At 39.0% G+C, this 13,517-nt stretch overlaps 1 protein-coding gene across 4 annotated transcripts in view; it reads right to left on the reverse strand.

Moving 5' to 3' along the window:
• Positions 1-1,635: 1,635 nt before the first annotated feature.
• LOC308656632 (tryptophan--tRNA ligase, mitochondrial) overlaps positions 1,636-13,517 on the reverse strand; it is a gene marked incomplete at its 5' end in the record, with an annotated part of 82,508 nt that continues 70,626 nt past the window's right edge. The window contains 2 exons of one of the 4 annotated variants that reach the window (XM_081307903.1): positions 1,636-2,723; positions 4,269-4,387. In XM_081307903.1, the coding sequence (XP_081164029.1) occupies positions 2,275-2,723; positions 4,269-4,387 (568 nt within the window). In that variant the 3' untranslated portion in view covers positions 1,636-2,274. The remainder of the gene's footprint in view (positions 2,724-4,268; positions 4,388-13,517) is intronic. The other 3 variants (XM_081307902.1, XM_081307904.1, XM_081307905.1) reach the window with 3 other exon arrangements.

A 13,517-nucleotide genomic window follows, 5' to 3' on the forward strand; every position in this document is an offset into this window, starting at 1 on the left:
TGTTGGACCTCAGACTGGAAGTTACACCATCACCTCCCCTGATTCTCTGGCCTGTGGATATGGACTAAATGACACCACTAGTTTTCCCGAGTCCCCAGCTTATAGATATCATATTATGGGACTTCTCAGCCTCCATAATCATGTGAGCCAATTCCTGCAGTTAATCCCCTCATGGACATGTACATATAACTTACTGATTATGTTTCTCTGCAGAACCCTAACACATTAATCAAGGTTTTTAATCATTGTGGGCTAATTCTCGACTTAAGCACTAGGGTTATTTTCAAAGAATAACAATGGGATACACATAAGTTCAACCACACCTCTGCAGACTTTGCTCCTTGGAAGTTATCACATGTTATCTAGTTTTCCTTCCCTAAGATTATTTTCCACAGGGCCTTCATTTCTTTGGAGAAAAATATTGTAAGAAGGCAGAAACCACACAGACAAGATAAACAACTAGTTTGATAGATTCATCTTTATTTTGACATTTTCCAGTATTTATAATAGGTTTCCTTTGAAAGGGGGAAAAAAGAGAATAAGTATGATTTGGAAGATATATATACCCAAGGATAATCTAGGACTGTAGATATTCCATTCCAAAGAAAAGATCCAAAGGTAACATGTTTTCTTTTCCCATGAGCCAGGCTAGCCCTAAGAATCCTCAAAAGTGTTTTTTTGTTGTTGTTGTTGTTGTTTTTTAATATTTATTTTCCAGTTGTGGTTGAACACAATACCTTTATTTTACTTATTTATTTTGAATGCATACTTTTTTATATGCATTTTTTGTGTGTGTGTATGATGCCAGGGTCTTGTGCATGCGAGGCAAGCACTCTACAAGCTGAACTATATCCCCAGCCTTTACTTACTTATTTTTATGTGGTGCTGAGAATCAAACTCAGGCCTCCCACATGCTAGGCAAGTGCTCTGCTACTGAGCTACAACTCCAGCCCATAAGCTTCTTTTAATTTAGGCTCTAGGATACCATTTTGTGGATTTATATCTGTTCTGCTGAAAGGACAGCTCTACTATAAGTAAAATTTTTTAAAAATACTTATTTATTTATGTATCTTTTTAGTTTTAGGTGTATACATTAGTTTGTTTTTATGTGGTGCTGAGGATCGAACCCAGTGCCTCATGCATGCTAGGCGAGCACTCTACCACTGAGCCACCACCCCAGCCCCTATAAGTAAAATTAAAAAAAAAATATTTGCCCAATATTCTAGGCATATAGGTATAAATAGTGATCATAGTACAGATGAAAAAAAACTAATCTTAGAAAGAGTAAAGGTTTTACTCTTTTATTTTAAAATTTATAAAAGGTTTTACTCTTGGATTTGCTTCTTTCTGAGTAATATTGTATGAGTTTATTGTATTCTCTGGGCCTCATTTTCCTCATGTGTAAAATGGCAATTCCTTTCCTTTTTTTTTTTAAATATTTTTTTAGAGAGACAGAGAGAGAGAGAATATGAATTTTTAATATTTATTTCTCAGTTTTCCGCAGACACAACATCTTTGTTGGTATGTGGTGCTGAGGATCGAACCCAGGGCCGCACACATGCCAGGCGAGCGTGCTACCGCTTGAGCCACATCCCCAGCCCTCCTTTCCTATATATTTCATAGGGGGTTGATGAGTCTAATTCCAAGGAATGCAAAAAAAAAAAAAAGAGGGGACTTATTAATAACTTAATTCAGGAGCTGGGGGTGTAGCTCAGAGGCATGTGGGAGGCCTGGGGTTTGATGCCCAGTACTGTAGTGAAAAAGAAAAAAAAATTAAAAAGATGAACAATAATAATCAACCTACTTTTATGAGACCCGTATACAAACTGTATCAAATGTCATCTGAAGGATTATAAATCTAAGGCCTTCGTGGGCTGCTTTTTAAAAGGGCTGGAATGAACACTTCTTACAGTAAATATCAAGAGCACAAATCATCTCATTTCCCAAGTTATTGCTCACCTCAATCACATTTGTTCAGATATTTCAGTCCAAGGAGTGTGCTTCAAATAGCTGGGGATTCAGACTGCTATACCTTCTTTCACGATTTGTTGTTTTTGTTTTTCTGATCACAGCATTTTGTTGTTGGGATTTGGAACATTGCTGTATTTGAGGGCTACAAAGGATCGTCATCAAATGAAGACAATAATCAGCTAGATCAAATTAAATGTCCCAAACTATAATTTATATTCATTATTTTTGTTTGAAAGAAAGCTGCCTTTGTCAAAGTGCACAGACTGTAAGATACAAAAGCCTTTTGTGGTTGGTTCAAACTTCCTATAGAATTCCCACCAATTTCTTTACCTCCTGGAGGACAGGATAGGCTAATTCTTTGGCTTTTGCTGACCCAGCTTGTAAAACCTTCTCTAAATATTCCTTGTCCATCTTTAGTTTTTCAATTTCATTTTTAATTGGAGCAAATTTCTCAATCACAGCATCTGCCACCACCAGTTTGTAGTGGGCAGTATCGATGCCTGTGCTGCGGCGGACCACCTCCTCTGTGGTGAGCCCTGTCACCGCAGCGTGAATCGAGACCATGTTGGAGACGCCCTCTCGGCTGGCAGGGTCGTAGGTGACCTCTGAGGTGAAGTCCGTCACAGCCTTGCGGAATTTCTGCACTATCTCCTCTGGGCTGTCTGTTATTCGGATGGTGGCCAATTTGTCAGGATCAGATTTTGACATTTTGGAAGAAGGGTCACGGAGGGATTTTACCTTCTTCATGGATGCTAGGTCAAAACACCAACACACATGCCAAAAAACAAAAACAAAAACAAAAACACAAATAAATCAACAAGACTCACTGCCGGGATCTGGAAGATATCAAGAATACCAATGACTTTTTTACCTGTCTGGTTATAAAAATAGCAAATATTCATTGTGAAAAAGTCAAGCAATTTATGTAAGTATGAAAGTAAAGATTATCTGAATTATGTAAAACTGTTAACATTTTCTCCATACTTTCAGGCATCTTTTAATGCATTTGTCCACCTAAAATGTATACTCTTACCCAGATGGAATTATGCCAATCATACTGCTTTTGCTGTGTATAACTTTTAAAAAAGTATTGTTTCTTCTCCTCTCTGCTCTTCCCTATTAGTAATCATTTATTTTTCCCCTGCAACCATTGCCGTTTCTACTCCCCAACCAGTTTTAACAATCTGCAGTAATACTTCCATTTCTTTACCCAGGATTATACACACACACACACACATACACACGAGAAATGGCTTGTTTATTGCTCTGATAGAATCAAGATGTTAAGCTGTGCTTCATAAACCAGTGTTATTAATAGTTGCCTATTTTATGGCTATTACAGAAGCATATAAAATTGAAAGAGGTAAAATAATAATAGGTCATATATTAAAATCTTATTTACTTATTTATTTGCATTATAATTCTTAATACACCATTATACATTAAAATCTGATTGTTAAAAGAAGTCTGACTTCAATGCATGGGATTTCTTGAATTTATTTGTGTGAATTTTTGAAATTACCTAGAAATTTATACCTGACTTCTGTCTCTGAGTTGAATCTAGGATCATATTATACTCCTTTAAATACTGTCAGCTTAATAAACATGAACAGTGCTTAGGTTCCATGATCTCTGCCCCTGCCACAAAATTTGCAAGTCTATCAGAAGGCTGGTAGACTTACAGCATCAAGAAGGTTCCAGACTGACATAACAATGGAGGCTGAGGCTGATCTCTGAGACCCAGCAGGTGGATTATACATTCCATCTCTGAGGTTCACTTAAGAAGACAGAATATGAGGATTATAGATTCCCTCTTAGTTGACGTAGATTGAGTGAGTACTCAGGAAGTCAAGGTCAGCAGGCTTTGTGCTTACAAATGCTCAGCATAGGACCCAACTCTGCCACAACTAGACATGTGACTTGGACACAAAGTGAGCCTTGCCAAACCTTTGTTTCTTTACCCATAAAAGAGGTGAAGATATCTGTCCTACCCAATAAAGTTTGTTATTTTAAATATATCTATTAGGTAAATTATATAGTACTTTACAAATTAAAATCATTATTTTTAGTTTGCAGTTTCTTCCATACTTCTCAAACATTTTAGTTATCTTTTTCAATAATCTAGTGTGACGTGCCAGTCCTACATGACAGAAACAATGAAGATTCGAGTTCCAAATCCTGAAGTTTGTCTATGAGAAAGCCAAGTTTTGTCCTAAGACAGTTCCCAGCCTCCATCTATTATCCAGTTTTCACTTCAAAATATGCCCGGATTTAACAATCATGTGTTTGTTACTTACTGAGGATGGATTTGGGCACTGGAAAGAACTCCCCATACTTCTTGTTGAAACCTTGTGCTAGGTCCTGAACTAGTTCCATGTGCTGGATTTGGTCCTCCCCGACAGGAACGTGTGTGGACCTTTAATAAAAGACAGAAAAACTCAGCAAGGCTTCTTCTTAGATGGAAATGATATTGCAAGCAGCTGCATTTCCTGTGTCTATTTCATTGTTGGTGTTCAACAAATGTTCACAAACTACAGAGGGAACGTTGAGACCCAAGTCTTTATCCATGTATCAGACAAATGCTGGAGAGATGTTTGTCTACTCTGGTTCAGTTTCTTCCATAGCAGAGGAATGCAGCCATCAACACCAGTGTGACAGGATCTCGCTGGGAGGGAGGCATGGGATCCCCAATAGCATATGCGTTACACATAATTGTATTCTAAAACCACTCCTCATTCCCTCACTCAGTCAGCACAGATAACCCGAGGAGCCTGACCAGATGCTTTTTACTCAGAGCTGTGGCTTGCACTCGAAAGACACTCCTCCCCATCTTCAAATCAGATATGGCAGAAAGCTCTCTCTCAGGCAAGTGTTTTCCCTCCCTGTCACACAGGGAGTGATTCAAGATCTTTTTGGAACACACTACTTCATTTTCAAGTAAATTGCAATCACAGGAGAATTAAGATGCTGGAAGGAATGTAAATAAACAACATCTCCAGGTACAATAATAGATAGATCTTGCGTTTTTCAGCTTCTTGTTGCTGAAAATACCTGACTTGAACAACTTAGAGGAGAAAAAGTGTCTTATGGCTCAGGGTTTCAGAGGTTTCACAACATCGTGGTGGAAGGGCATGGTGGAGGAGCTGCTCCATTCATGGTGGCAGGAGGCAGAGAAAGGGTAAGGAACCACAGAGTAGATGAACCCTTCCAGGGCATGCCCCCCCCCCCCCCCCCGACCTCTGGCCTCCAGCCACAACCAACCTGCCTACAGTTACCACCAAGTTAGTCCTTTTATACTAGCATGGTGGGATTAAGTTACAGCTCTCATTGTCTAATCTTCCCACCTCTGAGCATTCTTGCATCAACACAGCAGCTTTGGGGAGATAACTCATATCCAAACCATAACAAATCTCAAAAACAATGCTGAATGAAGGAAGCAAATTTCAGAAAACACATAGAGTACACATTGGCATTTATGTAAATAATAAAATTACATAGGAAAATACTACACATTGCTTAAAGAGGCATAGATCTGGAGTGATAAGTACGAAAACATACTGGAGGGGTCTCCCCAAATTCATGACCATAGCTGCTTCTAGAGAAAGAGAGAAGGAGATGGGTCTGAGGAAAGGAACAAAGGAGGCCTGAATTTTATCTATGATATTTTATTAAAAAACAAAGATGTGAAACCAAAAATATCAGAATGTGGAGAATCTATTTATAATGATTTTAATTACACATACAAAATTTGTAGGGTCAGATCATGCTGAGGTTCATCAAGAAGAATTAACCATTTCACAGAGAAGATCTGGTGGGGAAAATTGTACTGAAGTGTTACTGTGGATGGAGATAGTGATGTTAGTATTTCATATCTTGATTGGCAAGTTTATATTTGATATTTGATAATACAAATATAATAAATAAAGTGCCATAGTTTCTTTTCTTTTCTTTTTGGGTACTAGAAATTGAGCCCCAGCAGTGCTTAACCACTGAGCTACATCCCCAGACAGTTTATTTATATTTTTATTTTGAGACAAGGTCTTGCTAAGTTGCTCAGGGCCTTGCTAAATTACTTAGGCTGGCTTTGAACTTGTGATCCTTCTGTCTCAGCCTCCTGAGCTGCTGGGATTACAGCATGTACCACTACGCCCAGCTACACAGCTAGTTCTTTTCAAGGAAGTTTAATATTACCCCCTGGGAGAAGCAGTCAGTTATCTTGGGCAAGTTTCTTACCCTTTCCAAGCTTTCAATGTCTCTGTAAGTGAGGATCATAATGCTGCTTATCTCATTGGGTGGTTTCAAGGATAACAAACATAGTGCTTGATGCTAAGGGCTCAGTAACCCTTGCTGGCGATATGCCGTATTAAGAGCTGACATAATGAAGGACAAAATGGCACAAGAAAGATACATAGAAGGGTCCTTGATGTGAGGTGCACTGTGACATTTTTCAAAGAGATCATTTCCTTTTTTGGTAGCTGACTCATACCACAAACACATAGTTCCAGAGATGCTCAGAGACCTGAGTGGCAATCCTGATAATGGTAGAAAACATACCTGAAACGGACATTTCGCCTATCAGGTGGTCCCCAAATACAAACAGTATGCTAACAGAATTCTGAGAACTCTTTTAATTTAAAGAAAACAGCAGGGACAGAGCAATGAATGGAAAGGTAAACTTCAGGGACAAAGAAGATGAATCAGGAAGTGCTTTCTGTTCTTAAGTCAGTAAATAAATGTAGGAAATTCTACTAAAGGACTGTGAGGATCATGTCCATTGTTCTCTTCCACACAGCAAGGAGCAGAAAGCCACTGGCTCAGTGGTTAAAAAAAAAGATGTAGGCCCTGGGTGTAACCCATTCATGCCTCACCTTTGAGAATTTCCCTTCTTTGGACCTTGTTGCTCCTGTCTGGTAATTAGAGTGAGGCTGTCGTGCAGAGGTCACTTTGACTCCCCCAAACCAAATTAGCCAGCAGAGCAGGTTAAAAAGCAATTACAGGGGCTGGGGATGTGGCTCAAGCGGTAGCGCGCTCGCCTGGCATGCGTGCGGCACGGGTTCGATCCTCAGCACCACATACCAACAAAGATGTTGTGTCCGCCGAGAACTAAAAAATAAATATTAAAAAATTCTCTCTCTCTCCTCTCTCACTCTCTCTTTAAAAAAAAAAAAAAAAAGCAATTACAGTAGCCCATAGGAAATCAGAATGGACTGCAACTAACACAGAAAAAACAATTACCATAATCAATACACTTTAAGCACATCAGAATGAATATTTCCACATGCCAAAATGGTTCCAGATTCACCAAGCAACCAAACTAAACAGAAAACACATTTAGTTTTCATAATGACGCTGTGTGCGTCTTGCCTTATGTCGGATCCCTGCCTCTTTTCTTACAATTTGGTGAGGTTTTGATTTTTTTTTTTTAAAGGAATAAAAAAATTTTAATTTTTTTCACCTGGTCCCATTGCGCCACGTGGCTTTTGCATCTGACTTTCGTTTGTTTGTTTCTGGTCTCTCCTCCTCCTGCTCCTGCTTTTCCTTTCACCTCCTATAATTTATCTTGGCTTTTACTTCTTATCCATTGAGTTTACACTTCACATTAATTCAGCCTGTCTTTGATTCTACTCACTTATGGGGCTTATTCTTTTCACGTTTTTAACCTCTCTCCTCATACTCTTCCTTTCACTTCAAATAATTTAGTGCTGTTCTTTTAAAATTTATACCCAGCTTAATGATATCCATATTAATGTGCCTACTCTTTTTCTTTTTCTCCATTTTCTTTTTTTTTCCCTTACCCTGACTGTGCTTTCTTAGACACAACATAAAACAAAAGTCTTTCATAATTCTGATTGTTATAACTTCTGTCACATAATAATGCGTCTGATCTTCTTCTTTGGTGACTAAACCATTTTTCTTTTGCTTAGTTCCTTATTGCATCTTCATTTACTTGGGACCCACCCCACCCCTCTGGCAGAATTAGAGTCCAGATGAATAATCATTGCTTACATATATCTGCTAGCAGAGATTTGTTCTCTTGTCATCCCCCCCGACCCTCCTACTTCCTTGGCTAGTGTTTGTGAATTTTCAATGCTGCTGCCTTTACCCAGCCTGACGGGACAGGGGTTTGGTGTTGTCTCTCCTATCATGAAGGATTGATCTCCCATCACTGGGCAATTGTTGGATGTGCTATAATAACTCTAATTCATCAATTATTCAGAAGACCCACAACGTGACAGGTCCAGTGCTGGGTACTGTGAGAGATATAATAAAGTGGTTACCATCTCCAGGAGGATAGATATTGAATAAAGCTATACATTTTTCCGGTTAGTCCTCTTTCAGTATTCTCATTGCAACACCATCAATCTAGTTACTTAAGAAATGTGTGGTCATCCCTGACAGCCCACACTCCTGCACATCCAGTCCAGTACACATCCTGCACATCCTTTCACTCTGACCTCCTAAAACTCTCCTACATTTGGTGGGGCACTGTGGTGCACACCTGTAATCCCAGAAAATTGGGAGGCTAATGCAGGAGGATGACAAGTTCAAGGCTAGCCCCAGCAACTTAGTGAGACCCTGTTTCGGAAAAAAAAAAAAAAAAAAAAAAGTAAAAATGGCTGGAGATGCAGCTCAGTGGTAAAGTGCTTCGGAGTTCAATCCTAGTGCCACACCCCCAAATCAAAAAAATCTTACATTTGGCTGCTTCTCCTTCCTCTTCATCATGGTCCAAATTAGACCAGTGAAATAGCCTCTGAAAAGTTCATCCTAGCTGTGCATCGGTAACTCATTTTCTGTATTTTAATCAGTTATTTAAGTATAAATTATATGAAATTTATTCTGTCCTTAAAATGTACAAAAAGCTTCCCACTATGTTTTGTCTGCTGACATCTTAGCTCAGCTCTCTTCCTTCTATGCTGTCTCCCTATTTTTAAGGGCCAGCAGCCTAGAACCTATTTCAGATTGCCTTCCTAGGGTTTTGGTTTAGTGTAGCACTTGCCTGATGGCTAGAAAGAAGAAAGAGAAAGAGAAGAAATGATTGTTCAGAGAGTTGTGGATGAATATGTGGGTATTAGCAGTCTGCAGAAATGAGGCTCAGGCAGCTGCTTGCAGGATCTTATAAAAATCCAGGATAGCCTGGTCTCACAGAGAAAGGAAGTAGTTTAAGAACTGGAAGTCTTCAAAGCAGTTTTAGGAACTCTAAACTTTTAAGACGAGCTCTCAAAAAGGTTATCAAGGGCAGTAGTCTGATCCTCATACATTATGAAAACTTTTCTCTGACTCGACTTACTGAGGTATTGTCCATTTTACTCTCCCTACTCTTTGGTTTTGGTTTGGTTTGTGTTGATTTCATATGTCCACTTCCCCACTGGGAGGTGGTGGAACCTTTAGGAGGTGAAACTTAGTGGAAGGAAGTGAACTCACTGGAGGATACCCTTGAAAGGAATAGTGGGGCACTGGCTCCTTCCTGAGTCTGTTTTGCTTTCTAGCTGCCATAGGGTAAGCAGCTTGGCCTCACCACATGCTTCCCACCATAATGTTGTGCTTCATCACAGGTTCAAAGTGACAGTCAAGGGAGCATGTACTGAAACCTCTGAAACTATAATATACGTTTCCTCCTTTAAGTCGACTTATCTCAGGTCTTTTGTCACATGATAGAAAGATGACTAATGGCTTGGTTTCTTCTTACTCAGTTCTTTTTCCTGTGCTGGGGATTGAACCCAGGGCTTCATGAATGCTAGGCTAATGCTCTACCACTCAGCTACAACCCAGCCCACTCCATTCCTTAAGGTTCCTGTTCCCTCATATCAGCTCTTGCTTTCACTATCTTCTTATCCTCCTCTCATGTTTCTCAGTTTATTCTTTTTTTGTATTGGGATTGAACTCAGGGGCACTTTACCACTGAACTATATTCCCCATCCTATTTATTTATTTACTTATTTAGAGACAGTGTCTTGCTAAATTGCCTAGGGCCTTGCTAAGTGGCTGAGGCCAGCCTTGAACTTGTGATCCTTTTCAGCCTCCCAAGGCTCTGAAATTACAGGTGTGCACCACTGTGTCCAGCTTCAGTTCAAATTGTTGAGAAAGATAACCTATTAGACAGTCAACTGTTCTCCAATGTGAGTAGACATAACAACTCTCCCCTGAAAGTTAATTTCTTTATCTGTAAAATGGGAATACCATCACCCATCTATCCTACAGAGCTGCTGTGAGAATCTGAATAGATAATGTGTGTCACAGCTATTATAATATCTGGCAAACAATGATGGACACATGTCAATCCTTCCTTCTCTCTCTCTCTCAAGGCCATGTACAGTTTCTTTTTCCGAATTAGTGACTTACCAAATAGTTGCTGAATTTGAATAAAAATTACATGTGTGTATCTGAGAGGGAAAGACACACATATGAAGAGAAAGAGAGAAAGAAATATATACTTAATATATAGCCAGTCTATTGAAATTAGGCATTCAGATAAATAATGCAGGGTACAAAAAAAAAATTATGAATACTTGCTATTTTTGAGTATTTTATCTTCCTTCAAAGGGCTGCTGATATTATGCTTTCAAATTAAAGACAGTCTCAGTTCTCCATTCTTGGGTTCCTTACCAAGTTCCACCAAAACATTATGTAAATCTTTTATTAACCTATCTGGAAGATTTTTTTTCTAATTCTTTCTCTTGTGTTTGTCCTCCAGCCCACAGCACCATTTATGTTCTAATGCTGATTTTGACAAGAACAAACATTAAATCTATATTTAACTTATATCAACATTTTATGAAGAGGCCACATAGATTTACTGGCAGAAAAAAACAAATGTTTTATCCATCCTTCAACCTACCAAACTACCTGTCTATATTTATAATGTAAATATTCATAGACATTCTGGCTATGACCTTTTCCAAAATCCAGAAATATCTGAAATAAAACAAAAACAAATAAACAATACCCCCATGAGTGCAGGTTGTCTAACCTGAAACCAGACGGGAGGCAAATGTTGGACTGTTCTTCGTAAGAATAGGAACAGGCAGATGTCTGCCCATGTCTATTATTTAATTATGGCACCAGATCTGGCAGATAGCTGGAAGGCTAAGATAGTAGTCACTCATCTTGAACACAGATAATTATCTAGTTGTACAGAAAAACATCTCTATCTATTTGAACAATCTGTATCTAAAATGCCAGAATGCTGATGAGGATAGATAAGAATCCCTCCACTATTATCCTCCTTTTAGAAGGTAGTCAAGAGAGAGGCACCTCATGCTTTCCTTAAGACAAGTTCTAACCACCAAATAGACCAGCAAACATTAAAGGAGGAATATGTATTGCATGGGAATTTCTTTGCTACAGAGAACAGGCTCGGGGATAATAGGCTGAAAAATAAATGCCTATCCTTGGGGTCAAGTATTTTTATGTGAGAATCCTGCTGATGTTGAAGAAAGTAAGACAGACAAGAAGTCATCAGAGACTTTCAAGGTTTACCGTCCATATCTGAAATACTTATAGTTTTGTATGAGATAAAAGGGCATTCACAGCCTCAAGCCTGGCTTTAAAAAGGACAGCACATAAAACAAGTTTTGAGATCTTAAGAGGCTATTTTTGCCAATGTCATTCTTTTTTAGAAGTTCCTCTTATATCTTAAAATACCAGGTGATATCAATTCGTACATAATTTGCTCAATAACCCCCACAGGTATATCCATGAGTCCACTTATGGGATAAGAGAACTGGAGTATTTTACAATTCTTCCAATTGTATTTTGGGAAATTGAGAAAAACATACATTATTTCCCCCTTATCCAAACTTTTAATTTCTGCAGTTGTAGTTTGTTGGGGTTAACTGTGGTCCAAAAATATTCCAAAAATTCCAGAAATAATCGATTCATAAGTTTTAATGGGCATGACATTCTAAGCAGTATGATAAAAATCTCTCACCATTTCCTGCCCCCATTCATCCTGCTTGGGATGTGAATCATCCTTTGGTCCAGCATATCCATGTTGTATATGCAACCAGCCCATGAATCACCTGGTAGCTACCATGGTCACCAGCTGCAGTGTTGGGGGCTTGTGCCCAAGTAACTCATATCTTACTTAATAATGGCCCCTGACACAAAGTCAGTGATGCTGGCAATTCACACATGTCTAAGGGAAGCTGCAAAGTGCTCCCTCTAAATGAAAATGTGGGACAGTTTTCAGCTAAAAGAAAGGAAAAGAAATCATATGCAAGGTTCCTAAGATTTATAGGACCAGTGAATCCTCTGAGAAATCATGTAGAAGGAAAAAAAATATGTGTTAATTTTGCTGTCAAATCTCAAGTTGCAAAACCGACAGCCATGGTGTGCAAGTGCTTAGTGCTTACTGTTTACTTCCATCTCATCATGTAGGCACTGTGTCATCCCACATTGTCACAGGAAGGGTGAATGAAATATAGCAAGATATTTTTTGTCACAGGAAGGGTGAATGAAATATAGCAAGATATTTTTGGAAGAGTCCACATTCACATAATGTGTATTCCAGTATATTTTATATTAATTAAAAAATCATTTATGTATTTATTTTGATGCATGCTAGGTAAGTGCTCTGTCACTGAGCTACAGCCCCAGCCCTCCAGTATATTTTATGACCGTATAATTAGACTTCATTCTGCTTCCTTTAAAATATCATTGGCTTCCCAAGATATTAAGAGTCTAGCATTTAAGTTGATACAACAAGCAGACACATAATCCCATGTGCAAGTTTTGATCATAATTAAAGACAGGTTGCTTGCTCTCATGGACGTTGCTTGTTTGTGGAGTTAGGCAACTATTCTTTGGGCTGTTTCCATCATAATTGTCCAAGGGCTTTGAAGCCCTTCAGTGAGGAGGATACTGTCATCTGTATGCTATCATCAGGTTCACAGGCAAAAGAATTCTAGTTCTCCTAGGGGACAATCATGGCTTTAGGGGGAGAGGGATGAGACAACAGTCCCTGATGCCTTCCCAGCAACAAGGCAAAGGCCAGGAGTGCACTTGCCTGGGAGGCTTTGCTTCTAGAAAGTCACAGGGGTGGGGGCCGGCCAAGAGAGGCTAATGGAGAGAAATCAGGGAAGAGCTGGGGGAGAAACGAGATCCCAAGTCCTGGCCAGTAACAGAGAGCACAGAGAGGAGCATTCTTTGTTGTGTATTTTTGAGGCCTATAAATGGCAGCAGTAGTCAACTGGATGGATTACAGGTTCAAGAAAAGTGAGGGTGTATCATACATCATGTTCAAAATATTTTGCTCTCAACCTTCAGGTTAAATATGTAGCCACTACCCACAGGTGGCTATTTAAGTTAATTAAAGAAAAATTTTAAATTCAGTTTCTATGTCACACTAGCAACATTTCAAAGGCTCAATAGCTACATGTGGCTGGTGTTTCTGGATTCAGAAAGTGCAGGTGTAGAACATTTCCACGGTCACAACAAGTTCTATTGGTCAGCATCACGTTAGAGTGTTGATTACTTAAAAATATATCAACATTTAAAGCTTGAAGTTTGTTCGTGAGGAAATATATATGGCACCGAGGTTAAGAGGC

The sequence above is a fragment of the Spermophilus citellus genome (assembly GCF_964194105.1).
Source record: "Spermophilus citellus genome assembly, chromosome: 9".
Classification (NCBI taxonomy): Eukaryota; Metazoa; Chordata; class Mammalia; order Rodentia; family Sciuridae; genus Spermophilus; species Spermophilus citellus.